A 21,519-nucleotide genomic window follows, 5' to 3' on the forward strand; every position below is an offset into this window, starting at 1 on the left:
TGGACCTTGTCTTGGATCCAGCCCTTTTCAAACTTTTGTAAACCCTACTGCAATGCTGAGAATGAGTTTAACAACTTGCCAGAATTGCAAGGGTTCACTAGAACAATAAGAAAAAATAGGCATGAAATCAGCTTTGATGAATGAAGTTAAAAATATTTTGTTGGCTGAGGGTACTAGTAGCTGCTGCCAAAACAGCAGGCATGTGTAGAGCCATTAAGGAACAGCAGATGTGAGCTGAGGTCAGTTAGAATAATTAGTCTCCATAGACCAGTTATTTAATTACTTGGATGTATACTTTTTGCCTCCCTTAACACAGAAGTTTCAGTCAAAGAAATAAAAGCAAAACAAGTAAATAAAAACCAAAAGAGCCAAAGACCTGGTTCAGACCAAGCTTTTCAAAATAAAGATCCTGCTCTGTAGCTGGTGGCCCAGAGCAAATAATTGAAGGTACAAGTTTGAGCAAACAAATCTGCCCTTCACTGAGAATTGTAATCAGTGGGTTATTATTCTGTGTCATGACCTGGAAGTGAGCAAAATTATTCTAAGTCTTGGACAGACCTTTTTTGAACTATGGGTCAAATGAAAAACAATTCAGTCACCATGGCTGAATTCTAAGTTTGGGCTGATGGATGCGCATGAACATCCCTCGTGATTTCTTGGCTGCAACACACTGAGCAAATTGGTGCTTGTGCTGGATCAGTTATATGGGACTAGAAGTAATGGTCATCAGTATAATTCCTGAAAATATCCACAGGTTGGTGGATACTGGGACAAATCATGTAGTGCTGTGACCCAATTAAAAGAAGGCCTGAATCGGATCCTTTGCTTGATTCCATACAATGTAATAAACCAGGCAGTGTGGGAATGTATAATGCCAGAGTGGTTGGAAGCTATAAGGACAGAAGTGCCTGATAATCAACTGAAAGAATTCCGGGAAGTATTAAGGTATGTAGACATTTGTAGAAACCATTTTATTATTACATATGCTGATTGTTGGGGGTACTAGTGAAATAAAATTTTGGAAATGAATAAAGAAATCATTCAGCCTACTTTCCTTTGTGCGGTGGACAGTAGTGAGTGAATACTTCTGAATTTTTCATGAATTGTATTTAGACTAGAGCACTTAACCTTTGGGAAAGTTTCATTTTATTGCTATTTGTATCCTTGAATCAGCTCCTTTGTTGAGCAAAGCACACTTTCAGTGTCTTCCTATAGCATGGTGGAAGAAGCTTCATTTTCCTCCTGGCCAGCTGTTGAGGAGAAATACTGGTGATTAGTAGAGCTGGCACTGAAAAATAGTTGACTTATATTGATTTAACTACTATCTTCTCCTGTTGAACAAAGAAAGTACCAGAATAAGAATGGTGACTGTTGGAGTCATAATTCCATATTAGCTGTATGCAGGGGAGTTAGAACTAAGTGGTCTTAAGATCCCTTTCAACCTAAGCCATTTCATGATTCTATGATATGACTCAATCAGAATGGGTGGTATCAGCAGCCTAGCTCAACTCCCCTGGAGAATGAGGATGGCAATAAGATTCCAGAAGCATCACGAGTGCTAATTGTGAGATTGCCTTTCTACTAGTTTTCTGTTACACCATACCATGACAAATGTTGTAATAACTCCGTGATGCTCTACTTTTGTCCTACTTTTCAGCAAAATGTTTGACATTGAACTTTGCCCTCTCCCTTTCTCCATGGAAGAGATGTTTGGCTTCATCAGTTGTCGATTCACAGGGTATCCAGCCTCTGTGCAAGAGCAAGCATTGCTTTGGCTGCATGTAAGTGTCTTCTTTTAATAAGTTAGCAAAGGCCATTTGACCTGAGTAATCACATATCCTGCATTTTCAAGTAAAGTATGATTCTTGTAGATTTTTCTTACTCCTGGTAACAGTTACGACAAGTTCAGATGAAATCATATTAGGTGACAAAGTATGTGATGATATTCCTGTAGTGATATGCAGATAACCAATTCTGTCAATATATTGGCATCTGTAGGCAATCTGGCTGAATTCTTAGAATAAATATAGGAATTCTATTTTAGGTAATAATCAAGATAGTAAATAGTTATTCATACAAGTATTTTTAATATTTTTGCCTCACAGAAACATTTTGTGGAACAGCTTCACATAACCATTTGGGCATAAAACTGATCTCAATGTACACCAAGCACCGTGTGATCAAATATTTTGAAAATATGCTTTTTTGGACAGTTCTCTTTTGCCTTCATTTGAATAGAAACCTAAACTCACAGCTCACCTCACTGTATTTCAAAATTAAATGCATGCAACTTGCTGATCTGAGGATCATGTGATAAATATGCTTATAGAGTATCTGGTATTTTTGATCAATCTTGAAATTTGTGGTTTTTTTTTTTTTTTTTTTTTTTTTTTTTTACTTATTGTCTTTCCTCAGGTGTTATCTGAACTTGACATTGTTGTTCCTCTTCAGTTACTAATCAGCATGTTTTCTGATGGAGTTAATTCTGTGAAGGAATTAGCAAATCAAAGAAAATCTAGAGTCAGTGAACTGGCAGGAAATGTTGCATCTCGGAGGGTAATGGTTATTCTTCTGCATGATTTTTTTTTTTTTTTTGCTTAGAACAGTTATCCTAATAGAACACATGTGAAGAGTTAAAGTCATTTTTTTCAATATGGTAGCATTTGATTGGAATCCCAATACAAATTTTGAGAGTGAAAGAAAATTGACATGGTTTCTTTAGTTAATACCTCTCTGTAACGTGGTCAGTGTAAAGATAATGCAGGTAGGAATTACTGCACTTTTTCATCAGAGAACTCAGATGGGAGACTTTTTGAGAGTTTATTGTGGTATCTTTTCCAAATATTTTCATTCTTTTCATTTGCTTTTAATGTCTGTTAACAATGTTTTCTATGGACAACTGGTCACTCAGAGTGAATTTTTTTTTATTTTGATATGTTTGATAGGTTAGGGTGTTTTGGGGGGATGACAGAACGGAATTTTTTTTTTTGCCTGTATTTTTCCTTCTCCAAGAGATGTAAAAATTTCTATAAAGGAAATTAATTTGTCAAAAGCTTATGATTTGTTAAAATAAAAAAAAAAAGTTTACAAATATGTGGGCATTAACACACTTGGACTGATGGGACTAACTTCCTAGTTGTCTTCTACAAAGTGCTTTGTGGAAGAAGAAACAGTTAAAATATATTATCTTTAGATTATAGACCTCCAGCATCTACGCAGTTGATAATCCTTCATGTGTAGTCCTTCTACATTCTGACGCAGCTCAGCAGAGAGCACTTACACAATTTGTTCATGACCACTTATAAACTAAATAGAAACACTGGACAATATAGTAATCCAGACCCTAGCTGGTCTAAAGATAGATAACACAAGGACTAACCATATATTTCCTTGAAACGCTTAGAGGTTCTGATGGTGTTGTAAGCGACTTATCATGGTGTGAACATAAATTCGTGCAGAAACTCACATTTTACTGTTGTTATGTCTATTTCATTTACAGCTACCCATATTCTTGGAATAGCCATAGTAATGCTATTGTCTTGAGATATTCTCTATTAGCTTCCTGCTATTGAAGCTGATATCCCTGGATCATGGGGCAAACCATTGTAACCTGATGGCCACTTTATTATTTGCACCAATTTTCTGTTTTGTTTATGATGATGCAGGCTAAAAAATAAATAAAAGCTACCAAAAGGAATAGTAAAGCTGTCAAAATTCTTGACATATTCCCTAGTCTCATATAGAATAAGATTGTTTAAATGCTTAGTATTCATTTGAACATGTTTACTTTATATGTCTTCAGGTAAGCGTGGCTTCTGACCCTGGGCGCAGAGTTCAGCACAACATGCTGAGTCCTTTCCCAAGCCCCTTCCAGAGCCCATTTCGAAGTCCTATACGTAGTCCTTTTCACAGTCCCTTCAAGAACTTTGGGCATCCTAGTGGAAAGGCAATTGACTTTGACTGTGAGGATGATGAAATGAATCTTAATTGCTTCATTTTGATGTTTGACCTCATCTTGAAGCAGGTACTCATGGAAGAAAAATATCCGTATTAAGGGACACTGAAGTTCTGTAGTCACTTTTGTCTCTCTAATACTGTATTGAAATGCTTTCTGATGAGGGACTATGACAAAATATAAGGCATTTACATTTTTCTACAGCTTTCATGTGCCTTTACCCATATAAGAGTTAAGGGTTCATGGTCAATGAAGAGCAGGTAGACACCTCCACGTTGTGTCAGGTGTCTCATATGAGTAAAATGAGCTTTTCTTTGGAGATGTGATTTTTCTACAGGCTAGAAGAAGTTTGTTGACAGGCTTAGATTAGATGCATAATTTTTGGTTAGCTAAAGTTATACATTGAGAATTCAGATCCAACTGTTTTGAGTAACAGTCTCCAGGTAATGTTAATGGTCCTGTGCTTGAAATTGTTTAATTACCTTCAAAACCTTACTCCAGCTGTTAAGTCTCGGGCTTGAAGATTGGAAGAGATGTAGGAATAGGCAGAACACTTAGCGCTGTGGTTTCTAAAGAAATATTAAATACTTACTCTTTTCACTTTTTCAGATGGAGCTCCAGGATGATGGTGTCACTTTGGGCTTAGAGAACAGCATTTCAAAAGATATAATATCCATCATAAACAATGTGTTCCAGGCACCCTGGGGTGGTTCTCACACATGTCAGAAAGATGAAAAAGCAGTTGAATGTGGTCTGTGTCAGTCCAGCATTCTGTGTTATCAGCTGGGTTTTGAGCTGCTGGAACAGCTTGCTCCAAAAGAAGAAATCAGGCTAGTGGTAAGTACAAGAACCTGTATTACTGGCATGCTGAAACTCTTCTTCGTTATGCTCATTACATTGTGCACAAGGGAGCAAAGCTGCACTGATCTTTGGTGTGGAACATTTGGGAAGTTAAAGCAAAAATGCCACTGAATTTAAAATCTCCTAAGGTTGAATTTATTCAGAGAACACTGGGAAGATGGCCATATTCCTTCAGTGTGAACTCTTCTCCTTGTCAGTACTGCCCACTTTGGAAGTACACTCCTATGATACTGTTTTAAATAAAATGTGAAACATTAATACTTAGTGCTTTTCATCTTCCTTTAAAGGCTAAGAGTAGATGCTTTCAAATGATTAATGATTTTGTGTAGAAGGGGGCAACGTGAAATGTTTTAGTTCTTGCTTGATTGTTGAAAATGCTCAGGAAAGAAGACAGGTTTGGTGGATCCAGAGGCCTGAGGATACTCCTCAGCTCCAATATGCAACCGTTCAGTGTGGTCACTTAAATCCATGTCTGAAACATGATCTTATTGTCAGAATGCAGTTGCTGATGCAGGATTTGAGATGTGTATTCAAATTATCTGCACAAGTTTACATGGAAGCTAGACAATCTCTGCCTCATTTGGGCTCAGTTTATCCACACAAAATATTACTAACAGCAAGATATGGCCTAATGTATTTAGAAAACATCAAGAAATGAATTTAACTTATTATGTTCTTAAAGGAGCCCACAGATAACCTTGAGGATAGTCTTCTGTATACTAGACCTGAGTTTATTATAGGAACTGAAGGAGAAGAGGAAGACAAATCGGCACCAAAACATGGAGAAAACCCAGGGAATCACACAGAGACCACGGAAAATACCGGTAGGTTTGGTGAGAAGACTGAATATTTACGTTAGGCCTTGAAAGAAATGTTTCATTCATACAGAATACAAGGTTTTGAAGCAGTTTTTCAAAAGCAACAATATGTAGTCACTTTTCTTCTCATGCATTTAATTCTTTCAGCATATCAACAGAAGACTGTAATATGTTAGCAGTAGGTGTTTCTGGCTCAAAAAGTGTTGGAAGAAATCTTGGCTTTGTGAAAATACCAAGTAACAAAAACACTGGATGCCAAATTCTGTGCGGTTTTAACTTTACTGATGTCAGTGTTACTATGGCAAGAATTAATTTGCTTCTGATTACTTTCACACTCTTTAGTTTCACTTTGAACCCACAAATGAGAGGACTTTAACACAGTTTATGTAACTTACATTTTTAACAGCGATAAAGAATGATACAGAAAGAAAATTTTGTTATCAGCAACTTCCAGTTACCTTGAAGCTCATATACACAATACTGCAGGTAAAATTATTTACTTGTTTGTTTAGCTTGAATTTTCACTTAAGTGGTTTTGCTGTGTTGAGAGTAGTGCATCTGCTTACACAGGAGATGTCAAGATTTGAAGAACCAGACATTCTTTTTAACATGCTGAACTGTCTGAAGATTCTTTGTCTTCATGGAGAATGCCTGTATATAGCAAGAAAGGACCATCCACAATTTCTTGCTTATATTCAAGATCACATGCTGATTTCAAGGTAGGCTTTTATTACACATTTTATTTTCATACTTAACTGATTCCCAAATATACATTCATTGTGATGGCAAAGAATTTGCAGGCTTAATAGGGAAAATTAAGGAGTGTGTTAGAGAACTGTGGAAAGGTTAAGAAGCTGTGTAGATATTCTATCTAATGTGCCCTTATGAGGCTGCATATAGAACCGAGATACCCTGCATTGTCCAGTTCTGTATTTACCTGAACGTTTTTATCCACATCAGGGGTGAACATACAGCTGGGCAAAAGACAAAGGTAATTATTTTGATTTAAGTGGTATTTTTGTTTGCTTTTTTTTTTCCCTCCTTACCCCCAGAGAAATGGGAAAGTATTGGGATCTTGTAAAACATTGGTAAGCATTTCATATTGCCCTGCATCTGCTTGGAAGCAAGTTCTGATGTTGCTCAGTTCACTATACTTTATCTATGTGACATGCTATACTTCAAGAGAAATAGGATTCAAATTCCAGTAGTTGTCTGAGTTCTCCTTCAGGCCATAACCACGCTTTAAAAGTGGTACCGAAACATTTCAACAAGAAGAGAACAAAGTGTTGCACAGGAACCAAATATGAGACCACCCAACCCACTGTTGAAATGAGGGCATGTAGTCTAAGTATTACAACTCTCATACTGGTGGCCCAAATTGATTTAAAATGGAGTGTACAATTCACTTAATCTTTATTTCTCCTTTATGTTCTCCCAAGGAGGCTTTCTCTTTTTTTCCAAGAAAAAAAAGAACAAGGAAAGCTTTTGTCAAAAAATATAAATTTTGCAGAAAGAATTTTACATCACAGTGATTTGTGGGTGCACATGATTCATGATGGTAAGACAGTTCACATGGCTCATACGCTCATGCTAATTCACAGAATAGATTATGTTCCTTGGCTGTTATGCCTTGAATTAGTTAAAATTTTGTTAAATCTGAAGTGTTTCAATGTAAGGAATATCTAGACCTGGATTTTTGAGAAAAAGTGTTGAATTTGAAGTCTTCTAAGTAGCTCTATTCATGTATAAGCAACTCTTTAGTGTTCATGTGAAGGTCTAGGGCGGCTCATAGAGATCCTAATGAAAAGTATGTTCCCACTAACAATACAGTGTGGACATTTCAAAGAAAAGATGTCAAGAGAAAGCTCCTATAAACAGTCTTCATAATTTTGGTCTTTTCCAGCTTATGGGGAGTTGTGAAGTCTGAGTTCTCTCAGCTTTCTTCCCTGGCAGTCCCACTTGTTCTTCATGCACTTTCACTTCCTCACGGAGCTGACATTTTCTGGACAATCATAAACAGCAATTTCAACAGCAAAGATTGGAAGATGAGGTTTGAAGCAGGTAGGCCTGCAAAACATACTGTTTGATTTTTTGTTGCTTTCCTGAAGAGGCAGAGCTTTCTCTGCTGTTAGTGAGGAGACACGTAATGGAAGATTATCTTTATGCTGGTTTGAAGAGCTTGGGAGATAGTGTGGTGCAAAACAATGGCACTAGAATAAGGGAGAATACAGGGCATTCTGGAAAATCAAAACAAAACCAAAATCACAATAACATCTCCCAGCTATTTTTTGTTGTAATTTTCTAAAATGTGCTTATTTCTAGGAGAGGTGTATTAATGAAAACACAAAAGACATAAAGAAGCCATTGCCTAAATTAATATTCATATTTTCTTTCTCTGGGGGCTGCTACAGTGGAGAAAGTGGCAGTATTGTGCAGATTTCTGGATATCCACTCTGTGACAAAAAACCACCTACTGAAGTACTCTTTGGCTCATGCATTCTGCTGCTTCCTGACTGCTGTGGAAGATGTCAATCCAGCAGTAGCTACAAGAGCTGGATTATTACTTGACACCATAAAAAGGCCAGCTTTACAGGTAGTTTCATTATATGGAAAAATACATTCAAACAAAATCTGGATTTTGACCCAGTGTTCGGGAGTGCTTCAGGTGTACAGTGTCACAGTCATTGTTAGCACTTCTTCAAGCAAACCTTGTGGGTTTTTGAATCAAATGTGTAGTAGGGAAGAACATTTGCCCACGCTTTTGTATTTCTCAAAACCTTGGAAACTTCTCCATTCTAAATATAATTTGTTTATCTCCTTACCTACCTAACTTTATCACTGATAGTTGAAGCATTAGTCCTCATTTAAAGGAGGAGGAAAAAAGGAGCTAACCCTTTATCCTACACAAATTGTCAGAAAATAGAGCTTTGACATTCCTTTGCTTAAAAAAAAAAAAAAAAAAAAACTAAAATGCTTATAGTCTTCTCATCTCAGTACTGTTTTTTTTTGTTTTGTTTTGTTTGTTTGTTTGTTTTTCTCCTTAGGGTCTTTGCCTCTGCCTTGATTTCCAGTTTGACACAGTTGTCAAGGACAGGCCCACAATTCTCAGTAAGCTTTTGCTACTTCATTTTCTAAAAGCGGATATTCCAGCTTTGAGCTGGGAATTCTTTGTGAATCGCTTTGAGACCTTGTCTCTGGAAGCACAGCTTCATCTGGACTGCAACAAAGAATTCCCTTTCCCAACAAGTAAGCAGAGTCCAAATCAATCTGACCACCTTTTATGAGCTTCTGGAATTTCAGCTGCTTGGAAGGGTCTAAGAGAGGTGTAGACCTCACTTGTCTAAGCTATCTGAAACTAAGTAATCTTTCAGACTAGAAGAGAATAACTCAAAGTGAGCACTTTCTGACTGCCTAAGTACAGCCAAGGCTGTATTTCACTGTACCTTTGGGCTACATATTTTATTCTCAGTAGGATTTGATTGCCAGTCTTGGCAATTCGTTAAACACGGTCTGTTTCTGTGGCCACTCAACTGCAAACCGCATTATCTGACTGAATTCTTCTGTGTATGTTTTCATGCTAACAGCCTGCTATTCTCAAAGGCCTACGTCATGCCTGACACTGTTCTGTTATGGTCTGTACAGGGAGAGCTGTAAGAGTTGCATGGTCCTTAAACATATACAAATGCACTGAGGCACAGAACAAGAAGTACACGAACTCCCTGCCAGTGCTTGGTTAGCTGTTCGTGTACTGATGAACACAATTGTTTGTAAACATTTGTCCTGTTCATACTTGATTTTTTTGATGAATACCATGCCTCTCTCCATTCACTAGTGGGGGCTAAAAATAATTTGTGCATTACTGTTTAGTATGTTGAATAACTGGAAACTTTCTTAACCCAAGTGGTGGACTGTGAGGCACATCTATTTCCATCTGATTTGCCTGAAGGAGGTTGGGAGCAGCTGTTTCGACAGCATGTGTCCCTCAGCAGTCTAATTCCTTCTCCTACACTTGCATGAAGGCCTAAAAAAGCCCAGGTGCTGCTACTGCATCCATGTAATGAATGTAGGTAGAACTGCAGAGTATTTTTATCGTTGTATGTGAGTAACTTGACCCAAAGCATCGGGCTGAGGCCTGAGAAGGGAATCTCAGCGGTAGTTTCTATCTCCTCTAGCTGCAGATGTGGACTTAAAAGATATTTTTTAAGATTCTCTTGAGCCTTTCTCTGTCTTCTGAAAGACAGAAGCGGTGCAAGAGATGGGGCCACTGGATTCAGTCACTTACATAATAAACCTCTGTGTTTGAATGCACTATAGGTGTAAGTATAGAAAAGTGTTAGAGACTTCACTGAGACGTGCAGTGGTACTGCTGATAACAAGACCATAAAAACATAATCACCCTCACAGAATTTTGGAGGAACTATTCAGATCCAGGATGATAGGTGTAGGCAGAACATGAGGTTAGTCTGAGGCAAAACTATGCCACGTTTGGTAAGACTGCACTAAATGTGATCCATCCTTGTGAGATTTCTGCCATTTTAAATAGGGAGCTCCTCATATTCCTTTAGCCTGAAATTTAGATTTTTGGTCTAAGAGTCTTTTTCCAGTGTCTGAAAGAAGAAAGAAGGGACATCATTACTTTTAAACACAGTTAAGCTCTTTGGGGTTTTATGGGTTTCAGAATGAGAGCATGCAAATGAGTTCCTTGCAGATGGACCCCTTGAACCCATATGAATCTTTCTTGACTTCAGTGGGACTGGGGGCCCAGTTGCATTTGGCACTTGGCAGCACTAGGGCCTCACCATGCTGTGGAATGAATCCTAACTTGGTCAATTGCATTTGCAAAGCTATCACTGCTGTCCGGACAAATGTCGCCAACCTCAGTGATGCGGCAATGTGGAAGATCAAGAGGGCTCGTTTCGCACGTAATCGTCAGAAGAGTGTGCGTTCCCTGAGGGACAGTGTGAAGGGACCAGTGGAGTCAAAGAGAGCGCTCTCCCTTCCAGAAACCTTAACCACCAAAATTCGTTGAGTATCTATTTATGTTTTTGTCTCCCTTAGGATTGTATCCTATTGTTGGGTACACAACGGAATTGTCAGTATTTATCCAAATAGGATAGCAAAACTAGGTTTCTGATCAATTTGGGCAGTATTCGGATATTACTGAGTTTGACAAGGAATATTGACAAACGTTATATCTATGCTCTGTTTAAAATGCCAGAAAAAAAAACGTTCCAAAACTAGTTTGTGGATGCATCTTAATTTTAAATTGTGATTAATACAGACTGATTTTGTCTAAAATTGATACATTTGTGGAAAAGTTCAATTGTTACTAATTTATTAATTGTAATTACCCATCAGTGTATGCAGCATATGCTTAGGATTTTTAAAAACAACTGTTAATGAATCAAATGTACTGTTAGATGTCTTCAGAATTCCTTTGTGAATAAAATAACAAAATCATATCCATGCAACACATTCTTCCTGCCAGCTTGCATAGGAGGGCCTAGGTGATGAAAGATCTTAAGCCTATATGAAGCAATGTACAGATATTTTTCCAAGAAAAACTAAAGCTTGAACATACCCTTTTAGAGAATTTTACAAACATGGATTTGTCTTATATTCAGACTGGACCTCTTGCATTGCTCCTACCCATATATTAGGAACAGACAAAATGTTCAAACTTGGGTGTTAGTGAACTGCTATGTGTTTTATTTTCTTCAAACCAGGCAGCACTGTATTTTGGGACTCTTACATAATCCTTCTTGACCAGTTTCTGATCCTGCACGGGTGTTCCTGTGTGATGACACTTCCACCAGAAAAACTGAGTGATGGAGAGAACTAGAGTTACAGAACATGGTGTACAAAATCTGTTGAGCACAGGAGTAACATTTCAAGTGGTGATGCTTATTGCCTTGACAGCACTGCATGAGCAAATGAACATAAATGTGCTAGCACTGAATGTATGCTGAAGCTTAAGACATGTATACTACTTACTTAAACAGTTGTTTTTTTGTTGTTGTTGTCTTGTTTGTTGTTGTTGTTTAATTTTTTAAGCTGTGAGCTTGACCAGACATGAGCAGTCCGCGCCAGCACTTGGCGGAACACCAGAGCAAACACCAGGTGGGTTTGAAGTAGAAAACCCTGTGCAAGTTGTAAGCTATCTGAAAGGCACAATATAGTTCCAAAGGGTATAATTTCTTGATTTGTTCTAGATTTGCACTGAAAACAGCCCTTCATCATACTTAATACTTCAGGGCTGGAAGGAAGTTGTTCAGACGCAATCATCTATTGCTTCCAGTGTCTCATTCTCTGTTACATTGCCCCCGAAAACAGGCATATCTTTAGTATGGTGGCCCCATGTGTTCAGCCTACTCTTTGACTTCCAGATTTTAAAGAGAGGATGGAAGAATGCTTTTGATTGTAGTTGTTACTCTTTTCCCTGCTGTACACTTACAGACATTGTAAGTCTGTTATTTTATATTTACTGACAGTTTTTTGTGAAGATGCTGTCCTTCTGTCTGGCATACATTGAATAGTTAGTTCAGCAGGGTCCAAGTAAGTAACTGGTCTTTAACCGATTACGATTTGCTGACAGTTCTTGCTCTGGCTGAACCCTTTGTAGACTGACCAATTGGAAGTGAAAATCCTCTGATTCATCTCTTTCACATTAATTCCTCAGAACTTGCAATATTTCCAACGAACACAACTTCGGAGTCAGAACTGATCGCCTTACTGGGTGATCAGTTAAACAGGAGAATCTTGCCTCTGTGGCTGTTGACCAAGAGCTGTGGAATGGACTAGGAGAGTCTCAGAATTAGCACTGGTTGTACTACTATTAAGATATCCTAGTGAGACTTAGAAATCAACCAGTTCATTACAGAACATGTGTGCAGGTTGTCTCAGACTCATAGAAGGAGCAAATGAAATCATAGTGTGAAGAGGAGAGATCTCAGCAAATGATTGTTGCTCATGTAACGATACCATTCACCTACTGTAGGATGGGCTTAAAGAAACTTATCACATTAGAAGTTTCAGTCTCACAGTAGGCATTGTTAGCCATTGTAATTTTGTTAAATATGTTTTGTTATTTCAGGCATTCAGCTTTTGAGTTCCGGGCTCACCTAATCAGTGACCTGAGTTGCAAATTTGGTTTTCACCAAAATATATATATAAAACATTGCATGTGGATAGTAAAAACTGATGTGAAAAAAATCTGATAATGTAATTCAAGCTTATCTCAGATGCTTTTGAAACTAGAAGACAAATAGCTGTCCTTCTGCTCCTGCCCAGTGTCTATATATTCTCCGAAATCTTAATTTTGTTTTTTGAAGGTTTGACTTATGGTTTTTAACACTTTGCATTGGCAGTACTGAGCATATATTCTGAGGAATGAACCAATTCCTAAACACAGTCAGTACATCTGTTACAGAAAAGCATTTATTTTTTTGTATACCTCTTGAATGAACTAGTCTTTATACTCATCTGTTCTTTTTCTAGATCTAGAATTAATCTTTGCATAGTCCAAATACAAGATCATACTTTGATCTTGCTTGTAGGTTTTGTCCTGGAAACTTCAATTTAAACAGTTCTTGCAGTAAGGGCTAGTTCCAGTAATTGACAGGATTTATTCATTAAATGAGTACAAATAGATCATCTTGTAATTCTGCTTCATCCCAGCTTGCTTTATCACAATTATTCACTGTTAGACAGACTTTTAAGCACACATCAGAAAATACATCTGATACATTTTAGCAAAAAGTTTAGTTGTTAACAGTAGTAGTGTTTACAGAACAAACTAAAAATAGTGATGAAATAAAAACTTAATTTTAATGTTTCCCTCTTTGATGCTGTCAAAATAGTATTATCTGTTCTCTTTCTTGATTATCCCAGGCAGAATAATTTTTATTACACGTAGAACGCATTTTATTTATACAAAAACTTTCCAGTTAAATTACTATTTTAAAATAGAAGTAGTTAGAATAGTATTCCTCGCTGTGCTTTAGCCATACACATATTCATAATGATTTAATTAAAGAATCTGATACGCTGATGTGTGAAATAGTTGCTGCTTTCCAAGAACTCAGTTGTTATTGTAGGGAATGCTTACTGCTACATTAGTAATAACGTAATGTAATTAGAACTTTAGTAATAGAAAAGGTGTTAACACTAATAGTGAGAAGGAAGAGGATAACTCTAAAGATAGTTACTGCAGAGTTCTAGTGAGGACATATGGTCTAAAAAGTAATTGGAGATACTATAGTTAAAAAATATTTGAGTTTGAAAATGAAAATACTTGTCCAGTTGGTGACTGTTACTTGCAGCAAGTCTGCTCTGCTTGGACAATGAGAACCAACACCCCAACTTCTTTGAGCCTAGTATCTTCTAGTCTGTCACATGACAACAGTGCACGCAGCATGTCCACACTTTGCTGAGGAAAAGCAGAAAATTATGCCAGCTGAGAATGCCAGCTGGGATTTTATTCTCTCTTAATGAACATCAATGGAAAAGTATGGTAATACTTTGGCAGGGAGGCACAAAAGGGGCCCTAGGCAACTTAATCTAGTAGATGGCCACCATGCCTATGGCAGGAATTGAAACTAGATAGTCTTTAAGGTCCCTTCCAACCCAAGTCAATCTATGATTCTATGATGGGAAGTTAAACATCTCTGTTAAACACAGAAAAGCTGAGAAATTGAATTTGATATGCTTGGTATGTATTATTGTGCTGTTGACGGTTGGACTGGATGATCTTGGAAGTCTTTTCCAACATTGGTGATTCTATTTTTCTATGATACTGAGGCAACAGTGGGATGGTGCCCTCAGAAATGCATGCCTGTCTTTCTTGTGGAAATGGAGCAATTAACTCTGGAAGAAATGTGTGGTATATTTTGTATCCTTTTTGCAGTTTTTATATAACTGATACTAATGTCTCTCTTGCATTGATAGGACAACCCTCCCCAGAGAATGACAATACGATAAAAGACTTACTGCCGGAGGATGCTGGGATTGATCACCAGACTGTTCACCAGCTGATCACTGTGCTAATGAAGTTCATGGCAAAGGATGAAAGCAGTGCTGAGTCGGACATCAGCAGTGCTAAAGCTTTCAACACAGTCAAGCGCCATCTGTATGTCCTGCTTGGTTATGATCAGCAGGAAGGATGCTTCATGATTGCACCACAGAAAATGCGTGTTTCCACCTGCTTTAATGCTTTCATTGCTGGAATAGCACAAGTAGGTGAAGGCACTTATTGTCTTCTTCCACTATTTCTCTTTGCCTGTTGTTGAAATGGTGGTAGCACAGCTGTATTTGTACCAAAATAATGCCTTCTTTCTTCATCTTCAAAGTAAAGACAGCTGTAATTTCTTACCTTATAACACTCTTCTAAGACTTGATTCTTACTGATAGAGCAGTTTGTGATCCTAGGATGAAAAATGTTTCATGCTTGCAGAATATTCTTTGTGGTGAAGCGTTGTCAGGTGTTGGTGTTTCATAGGCAAAACAGAAGGTTTTAATGCATACTGAGTAGCAGTAAATGCATCCTGATTCATTGTCTTGGGACATCATTGCTGTATATTGTTCATGAATAATCCCTCACTTGTACGTTTCGAAGCTGAAGTATGTAAAAGTAGTTTCAGGCCTGCTATGGTTTATTGAGTGTCTGACAGTGGAAATTTAGATCACTGGACAGGATCTTCCATGTTTTTCCTATGTGTTTTTGAGGTTTGGATACCTAAACTTCAGTGATCAACATTGACCTGATTTTCAGTTAACACAATCTAAGTATCATTCTCTACCTTCCTTTTCCTCTGTCTTTGAAACATCTCAGGATAGCCAAATTCACAATTCCTGTTTGAAAAGCTTTCCAGTTGAATCCTGTCTCATTTGAAGTGAAATGGAGCTTCAGTAGGCTATGATTTTTCTGTAGATGTCCCTGTTCATTGCAGGGGAACTGGAGTAGATGACCTTTAAAAGGTCCCTTCCAACTCAAATAATTCTATCATTCTGTGATTTCCTCCATGTAGCAGGCACCAAAACTAACTTGTATTTTGGGACGATTTCTTTTTCTTTAGCTGTCGGGCTGCTTTCAGATTTTATCCTTGAAAGCATGTATCTTTCTCTCACTAGCACCAGTTGTTTTTTTGAAGCCAGTTCAGTATTGCCCCACATGGTGGCAATGTTGTACAGTCGTGTTCAGAGGGGAATTACAGCAGGGATAGAGCCTAGCTGTGCCATGTCAGGCTCTGCATCCCAAGCTGAGTTCTGCTCAGTGTTTGCAACGTTATTTATTCCAGATCTTCCTGTGATATCTTAAAAAATGGATCTGCTCAGTTAAGACATATCTGCATTACGTTATGTGCTGTGTTAAGGCCAAGTTCTGTCTTCCTTGTATGGATGATTTTTTCCTAACTGTGTTATGTAATTGTGTCGTGCTGAGAAGACAAGGCACAGTGCAGAGAAGAACCATATTTGGTGATTATATGTCATCTGTTCAACAGGGTAACCGTACAAAGATAGGCGTAGCATTCATCTGTTGAGGTCTATGCACATAACAGTAAAATTTGAAGCAGCTACGCATCAAACTAGAGAATTTTGTAGGGACTAAACTTTATTCATCTTGTTCAGGAGGAAACTTGAGAGATGAGCTTTGTGTTAATAAATTAGACCCATCCCTTTCTTGTAAGAAAAGCAAAACCGAAATATGAAGACCTGAAGGAAATGGATGATGTGGATGAAATGTTTGTGTCTGTTTAGATGAACAAGCACCCTGTTAAAGTATCAAATCCACTTAAACTGCAGGAAGGCAATAGATCTTAGGGGATGTGCTGGCTTTTGCTTGCTGTACTGTTGTACCTTCCTAGACAATGACCATTCTTTGTCAGTGTCAGAGGCAAGGATTTTGTGGGTCATTGAAATTATCTAATTCAACTATTGATTCCTGGACATACAGCTTTAAAGAAAAATCACACAGCAAATCGCACAGGTAGGCATCCAGGCAGGTCTTAAATATCTCCAGAGGAGGAGACTCACAGCCTTCCTGGACAGCCTGTTCCTGTGCTTCATTGCTCTGATACAGAAGAATTTCTTCCTTTTGTTAGTGTGGAACTTCCTGTGTTGCAGTTTGTGACTGTTGCCCCTTGTTCTACTGTTGCTTACCATCAAAAAGAGTCTGGCCCTATCGGCTCAACTCCTGCAGTTTACATGTTTATAAACAGTGATGAGATCCCCTCTCAGTCTTGTCTTCTCCATACTGAAGTGTCCCAGGTCTCAGCCTTACCTCATATGGGATACGTTGCAAGCCCTTAATAACCTTTGGCACCCTCCACTGCATTCTTTCTGGGTATTCCCTGTCTTTCTGAACTGCAGGGCCCAGAACTGGATACCGTACTCCAGATCTGGCCTCACCAGGGCAGAGTAGAGAGGGAGGATTATGTCTTTTGACATGCTGGCCACACTGTTTTTAGTGCACCCCAGGATACCGCTGGACTTCTTGGCCATAAAGGCACACTGCTGGCTCATGGCCAAACTATTGTCCAAAAGGACACCCAGGTCGTTCCCTGCAGAGCTCCTCTCCAGCGGGTCGATCTCTAACCTATACTGATGCATGTAGTTATTCTTCCCCAGGTGCAAGACTCTACACTTGCTCTTCTTGAAGTTCATCAGGTTCCTCTCTGCCCAACTCTCCAGTCTGTCCAGGTCTTGTTGGATGGCAGCACAGCCTTTCAACAAGAAGTGGACAGACTGGAGCGTTGCTTCAAGACTGACAAGAAAATAATGAAAACTGTCAGTACAGTGTTAATTTAGAAAACAAACTAACAACAACAAGAAGTAACCCATAATTGCATCATGTCTGGCAAATATGGAATACATATAGCATAGTTTTATCTATTAAAGCACGACCAATGTGTGCCATAATATAAGGCTATCCCTGCATAATACGTGTTCAGGACATGACAATGTATATTAGTATTCTGACTGTGCAAGATGAAAAACTTTCAGAATGCATCTTCTTTTGTTTCATTTTACCTATCTAGCTAAAATAAGAGCCTGAAAAACTGGCGAAAATTTTTAATTGATAGTAAAACTACCACAAAAATGTTTATTTGTTTTCACTTAACTGATATCTAAACTGAATTATTTTGGTTTATCACATCAGCGGAGCTGATTTTGGTGAGCTAACCCCTGTGCTGATATTCTTTTCAGGTGATGGACTACAACATCAACCTGGGAAAACACCTTCTTCCTTTGGTGGTGCAGGTGTTGAAATACTGCACTTGTCCTCAGCTAAGGCATTACTTTCAGCAGCCTCCTCGCTGCTCCCTCTGGTCCCTCAAACCTCACATTCGGCAGATGTGGTTAAAAGCTTTACTAGTCATTCTCTATAAGGTGAGTGGTCCCAAAGGGATGCTGTTTATCTTAAAATTCACACTTAAAAGTGAAATTTATTACATGGAATGCCTAACTGTACTGCAAATGAAAGGAACTGCAAAGAACACCTCTGATTTGCTTACTCTTTGTGTTTAATTTCAGAGCCCAAATTAGTTAGGCTTTCAACTGTGCTACCTGACCTGCTTTTCCTGCTGTCTGTATTGTCTTTCCCATGGTTATCTGTGAAGGAAAAATATAGGTTTGAAAACTGTAAAATGCTATGTAAAGATTGAAAAGCTAATTAGAAAGGTCATAAATAATATTTGGGTTTGTTAGAAACAAATTCTAACTTTTAAACAGGGAGTCAGCTTATTAGCTGTTCCTCTTTAGTTAAGTGATGCTTTTTGTGATTGTTGTTAAAATATAGGATGTTTACACACTGAAACGTAGTTGTGAATACTTTTGATATGCTTAACAAAGTTCTTGCAGCTTCACAGAGCATGCAAGGAAGTGGAGACAGTAGAAATGAATGGTGAATGCAAACTGAAATATAGTGTTTGGAGGATAAGAACTTTTACGTTACTATGAATAATTGGTTTTGCCATATAAGTCAGAAAGCAATATATTAAATCTTAATAGGGAATCTATTGAAGTGTCTGTACAAAGTTGAAAACAGTCCTGCTCCTCACCACGTGTTTAGAAATGTATGATCAAAGGAAGGCAAAGGGCATCCAAGCTGACAGTATTCTTGTCATTTTTCTGTTTTACTGCCTAAATGTTTATCCATGGAGAAAAGTTGAGTTTTAAGCTGAAGTTTTTCTCTTTCACTGAACAGTACCCCTACAGAGACTGTGAAATCAGCAAGATTGTACTTCACCTAATCCATATCACAGTCAATACCCTCAATGCTCAGTATCACAGCTGCAAGCCCCATGCAACTGCTGGTCCTTTGTATAGTGACAACAGTAACATAAGCCGATACAGTGAAAAGGAAAAAGGTATTTTAAATACTTTCATTTATTTGATAGTCACTGATTTAATCCATGAAGTATCACAGACGTTTTCGAAATGAACTGGGCAGATGTGGTCTGAAATTTAGAACATAATTCTCAGAATTAAGTCCAAGGTCTGATTTATCTGACAACCTATAGCTATCTATAGCAACAGATATAAATTCACTATTTCTTTGTAGACTAAGCATAGCACAGCTGTCTAACTTCTACCTTGGAGAGGGGATGCCTTAGGCTGGGTAGTTCAGTCATCACACCTAGGTAGTCCTTGGCCTTTTTAATGAGAATTTTAACTGACTATACACATACATAAGAGTTGCAACCACCCTTCACTGCATTATTGCTATACTCAGATATAGGGGAATGCAATTCATCTGACCAATGTGTGTGTGTATATATATATATATATATATATATATATAATGCATATAATGTATATATACACATACACATGCTCTAGTGGTCTAGAATCAAGAATCCAGTAGGTTAAGATAAAAAAAAAAAACAGCCCCTTCTGGAGTGCGTTTCATCACATCTTAAAGCAGATGTTAAAAATAGTGAATTAAAACTACCTTATAATAACATGGCATAGTACCAAATAGTAGAGGTTTAAAAGTGGAAATGATGAACTCAGTCTGTTTTCTTCCCCCGTGTAAAGCTAAAGTTGAGTAGCTCAGATGCAAACATGTATGATACCTATGTCTAAAGGTGGAAGACTGGTTCATCCCTTGGAGTCCACATTTGATTGTTAACTCTCAACTGCTTGCTAGCTGTAACAGAGGTACTGTGCTGGTATGAGCTGGTGTAAGGTTAGATCAAAAGTAGTCTCTTGATTTATTAAGCCCAGTCCCTGCAGAAGTTCATATTATCAACTTTCTTTGATGGTTTTTTTTTTTTCATCTTATCAATTAGTTTTCTTATCCCTGAAGCTTTAAAATGTTTGTTTCAGGACTTCGCACCTAGTAGAAACTTCCGCCATTTTGAAGGTTAAAGACATTAATGTCCAGTTTATGTCTTTAGTTTTTGGCCATTCCAGCTGTTTGACTTCTTTGCCTCCTCCTCATTCCTCAACACCAAACCCACTTCCTCTCCATGTCCACCTACTAGAACTGACAAGGCAAAATTTGTTTCTTCTCTTGAATCCTAAGGAGGTGCCTGATGAGGCATATGATGAATATGATTTTTTTTTCCCTTTCCTTATTTTTTAAGTAGCTATTTCATATAAGCGATGTATTTATTTTTTGGTGCGTAGATGGACTTATGTCTTTCTTCCTTTCTGCCATTTCCAACCACGGGTTCTCATATTCAACCATAATGCTTTACTATTGCTACGCAGATCAATATTTCCACAGTTCATATTCTTAGATTTCATTCTATTACTGTTACCAGCCATTCAAGATTATTGTTCTTTTTTTCTTTTTCACTTTCCTGTTTTGTTTATTACAGACCCTGCAGTCATACTAATTCCCATCTCCTGCAATTTACAGTTTCTCACTGAGCAGTATAGACAGTTATTTACTCAAGTCAGTGTCCAACGCTATTGTTTTCTTTCATCTAAGGAATTTGCGCTATTAGTAGGAAAATATCAGCTTAGAATGCTAAAAACATTGGTATGGTTTTGTTGTATTGTAACCTGTTTTCCTTTTATCTCTGTTCTTTCTGACTTGAATTCATGATGTAACAAGAATGGAGAGGTTCTAGCTATTTTCTATAGGTGTTCAGTCTTTTTTTTTTTTTAACAAAATTCAGATGACACTTCAAGTTTAATTGAAAACTTAGCTGAGGCTTTATCACACTGGCAGCTTTTCAGTTAAGGAATTACACTCTGTTAAGATTAATAACGTTTTTTCTTTCTCCAGCAGAGGAAGACAGTGTTTTTGATGAGTCTGACATTCATGATACACCAACTGGACCTTGCAATAAAGAATCTCAAACATTCTTTGCAAGACTGAAAAGAATTGGTGGCAGCAAAATGGTGAAATATCAACCAGTTGAGATGAATGCTCAGAGAAGTATGATTTTTTCTCATCTCATGTAGAAATACAATTTCCCACTCATAGTTTCAAATTATCACCTCTCTTTGTAGAGTTTATTGCACTGCGTGTCCACAGTGCTGTAACCCAAAGTTATTTTGAAACCTGTTCAAAATTGTCTGTATAGCTAATTTCTCCCTTTACCTTTTATATAACTAATTCAGCCACACCAAATGTCCTTAGAAATTACTTGACTGTGCAATCTTCTATCCAGTGAAGCAGTCGGTCTGCAGATTGTATCTATCTAGGATGAATAGAATTTGGACAAATCCTATTATTTATATATAGGTGTTTCTTTTTTTTTTTTGTAATTATTGTTTTGTTCATCTCTTTTAATTTGTAAAAATCTATACGATGTGTCTGAGGTGAAAAGAAATTTTAGAGGGTTTTGATTAATAGTGGTTTTGTATGTGAAATGCCAGTGAATTGTGAGATGAAGATATCTTGCAGAAGTTTCCAACTAAGGTAGTATT

The 21,519-nt window shown here is 37.7% G+C and overlaps 1 protein-coding gene and 1 non-coding gene across 15 annotated transcripts in view; both read left to right on the forward strand.

Moving 5' to 3' along the window:
* UNC79 (unc-79 homolog (C. elegans)) overlaps positions 1–21,519 on the forward strand; it is a 95,742-nt gene that overhangs the window by 27,236 nt on the left and 46,987 nt on the right. For 10 of the 14 annotated variants that reach the window (XR_005860172.2, XR_005860171.2, XM_004941883.5 and 7 more), the window contains 17 exons: positions 755–945; positions 1,658–1,781; positions 2,416–2,556; positions 3,803–4,024; positions 4,565–4,792; positions 5,499–5,640; positions 6,041–6,120; positions 6,205–6,353; positions 7,538–7,695; positions 8,046–8,227; positions 8,679–8,880; positions 10,479–10,658; positions 11,689–11,754; positions 14,581–14,867; positions 17,839–18,021; positions 18,839–19,001; positions 20,873–21,025. Coding sequence is in view for 12 of the 14 variants with exons in the window: in XM_004941883.5 (XP_004941940.2) it covers positions 755–945; positions 1,658–1,781; positions 2,416–2,556; positions 3,803–4,024; positions 4,565–4,792; positions 5,499–5,640; positions 6,041–6,120; positions 6,205–6,353; positions 7,538–7,695; positions 8,046–8,227; positions 8,679–8,880; positions 10,479–10,658; positions 11,689–11,754; positions 14,581–14,867; positions 17,839–18,021; positions 18,839–19,001; positions 20,873–21,025 (2,851 nt within the window). In the remaining 2 variants the exon portion in view is untranslated. The remainder of the gene's footprint in view (positions 1–754; positions 946–1,657; positions 1,782–2,415; positions 2,557–3,802; positions 4,025–4,564; positions 4,793–5,498; positions 5,641–6,040; positions 6,121–6,204; positions 6,354–7,537; positions 7,696–8,045; positions 8,228–8,678; positions 8,881–10,478; positions 10,659–11,688; positions 11,755–14,580; positions 14,868–17,838; positions 18,022–18,838; positions 19,002–20,872; positions 21,026–21,519) is intronic. The other 4 variants (XM_025151007.3, XM_040701422.2, XM_040701427.2 and 1 more) reach the window with 3 other exon arrangements.
* Positions 17,303–17,406, forward strand: MIR6552 (microRNA 6552). Its single transcript, NR_105419.1, has one exon. It is a non-coding gene; the product is annotated as a microRNA 6552 (primary transcript).

This window comes from Gallus gallus, chromosome 5 (genome assembly GCF_016699485.2).
Source record: "Gallus gallus isolate bGalGal1 chromosome 5, bGalGal1.mat.broiler.GRCg7b, whole genome shotgun sequence".
Lineage (NCBI taxonomy): Eukaryota > Metazoa > Chordata > Aves > Galliformes > Phasianidae > Gallus > Gallus gallus.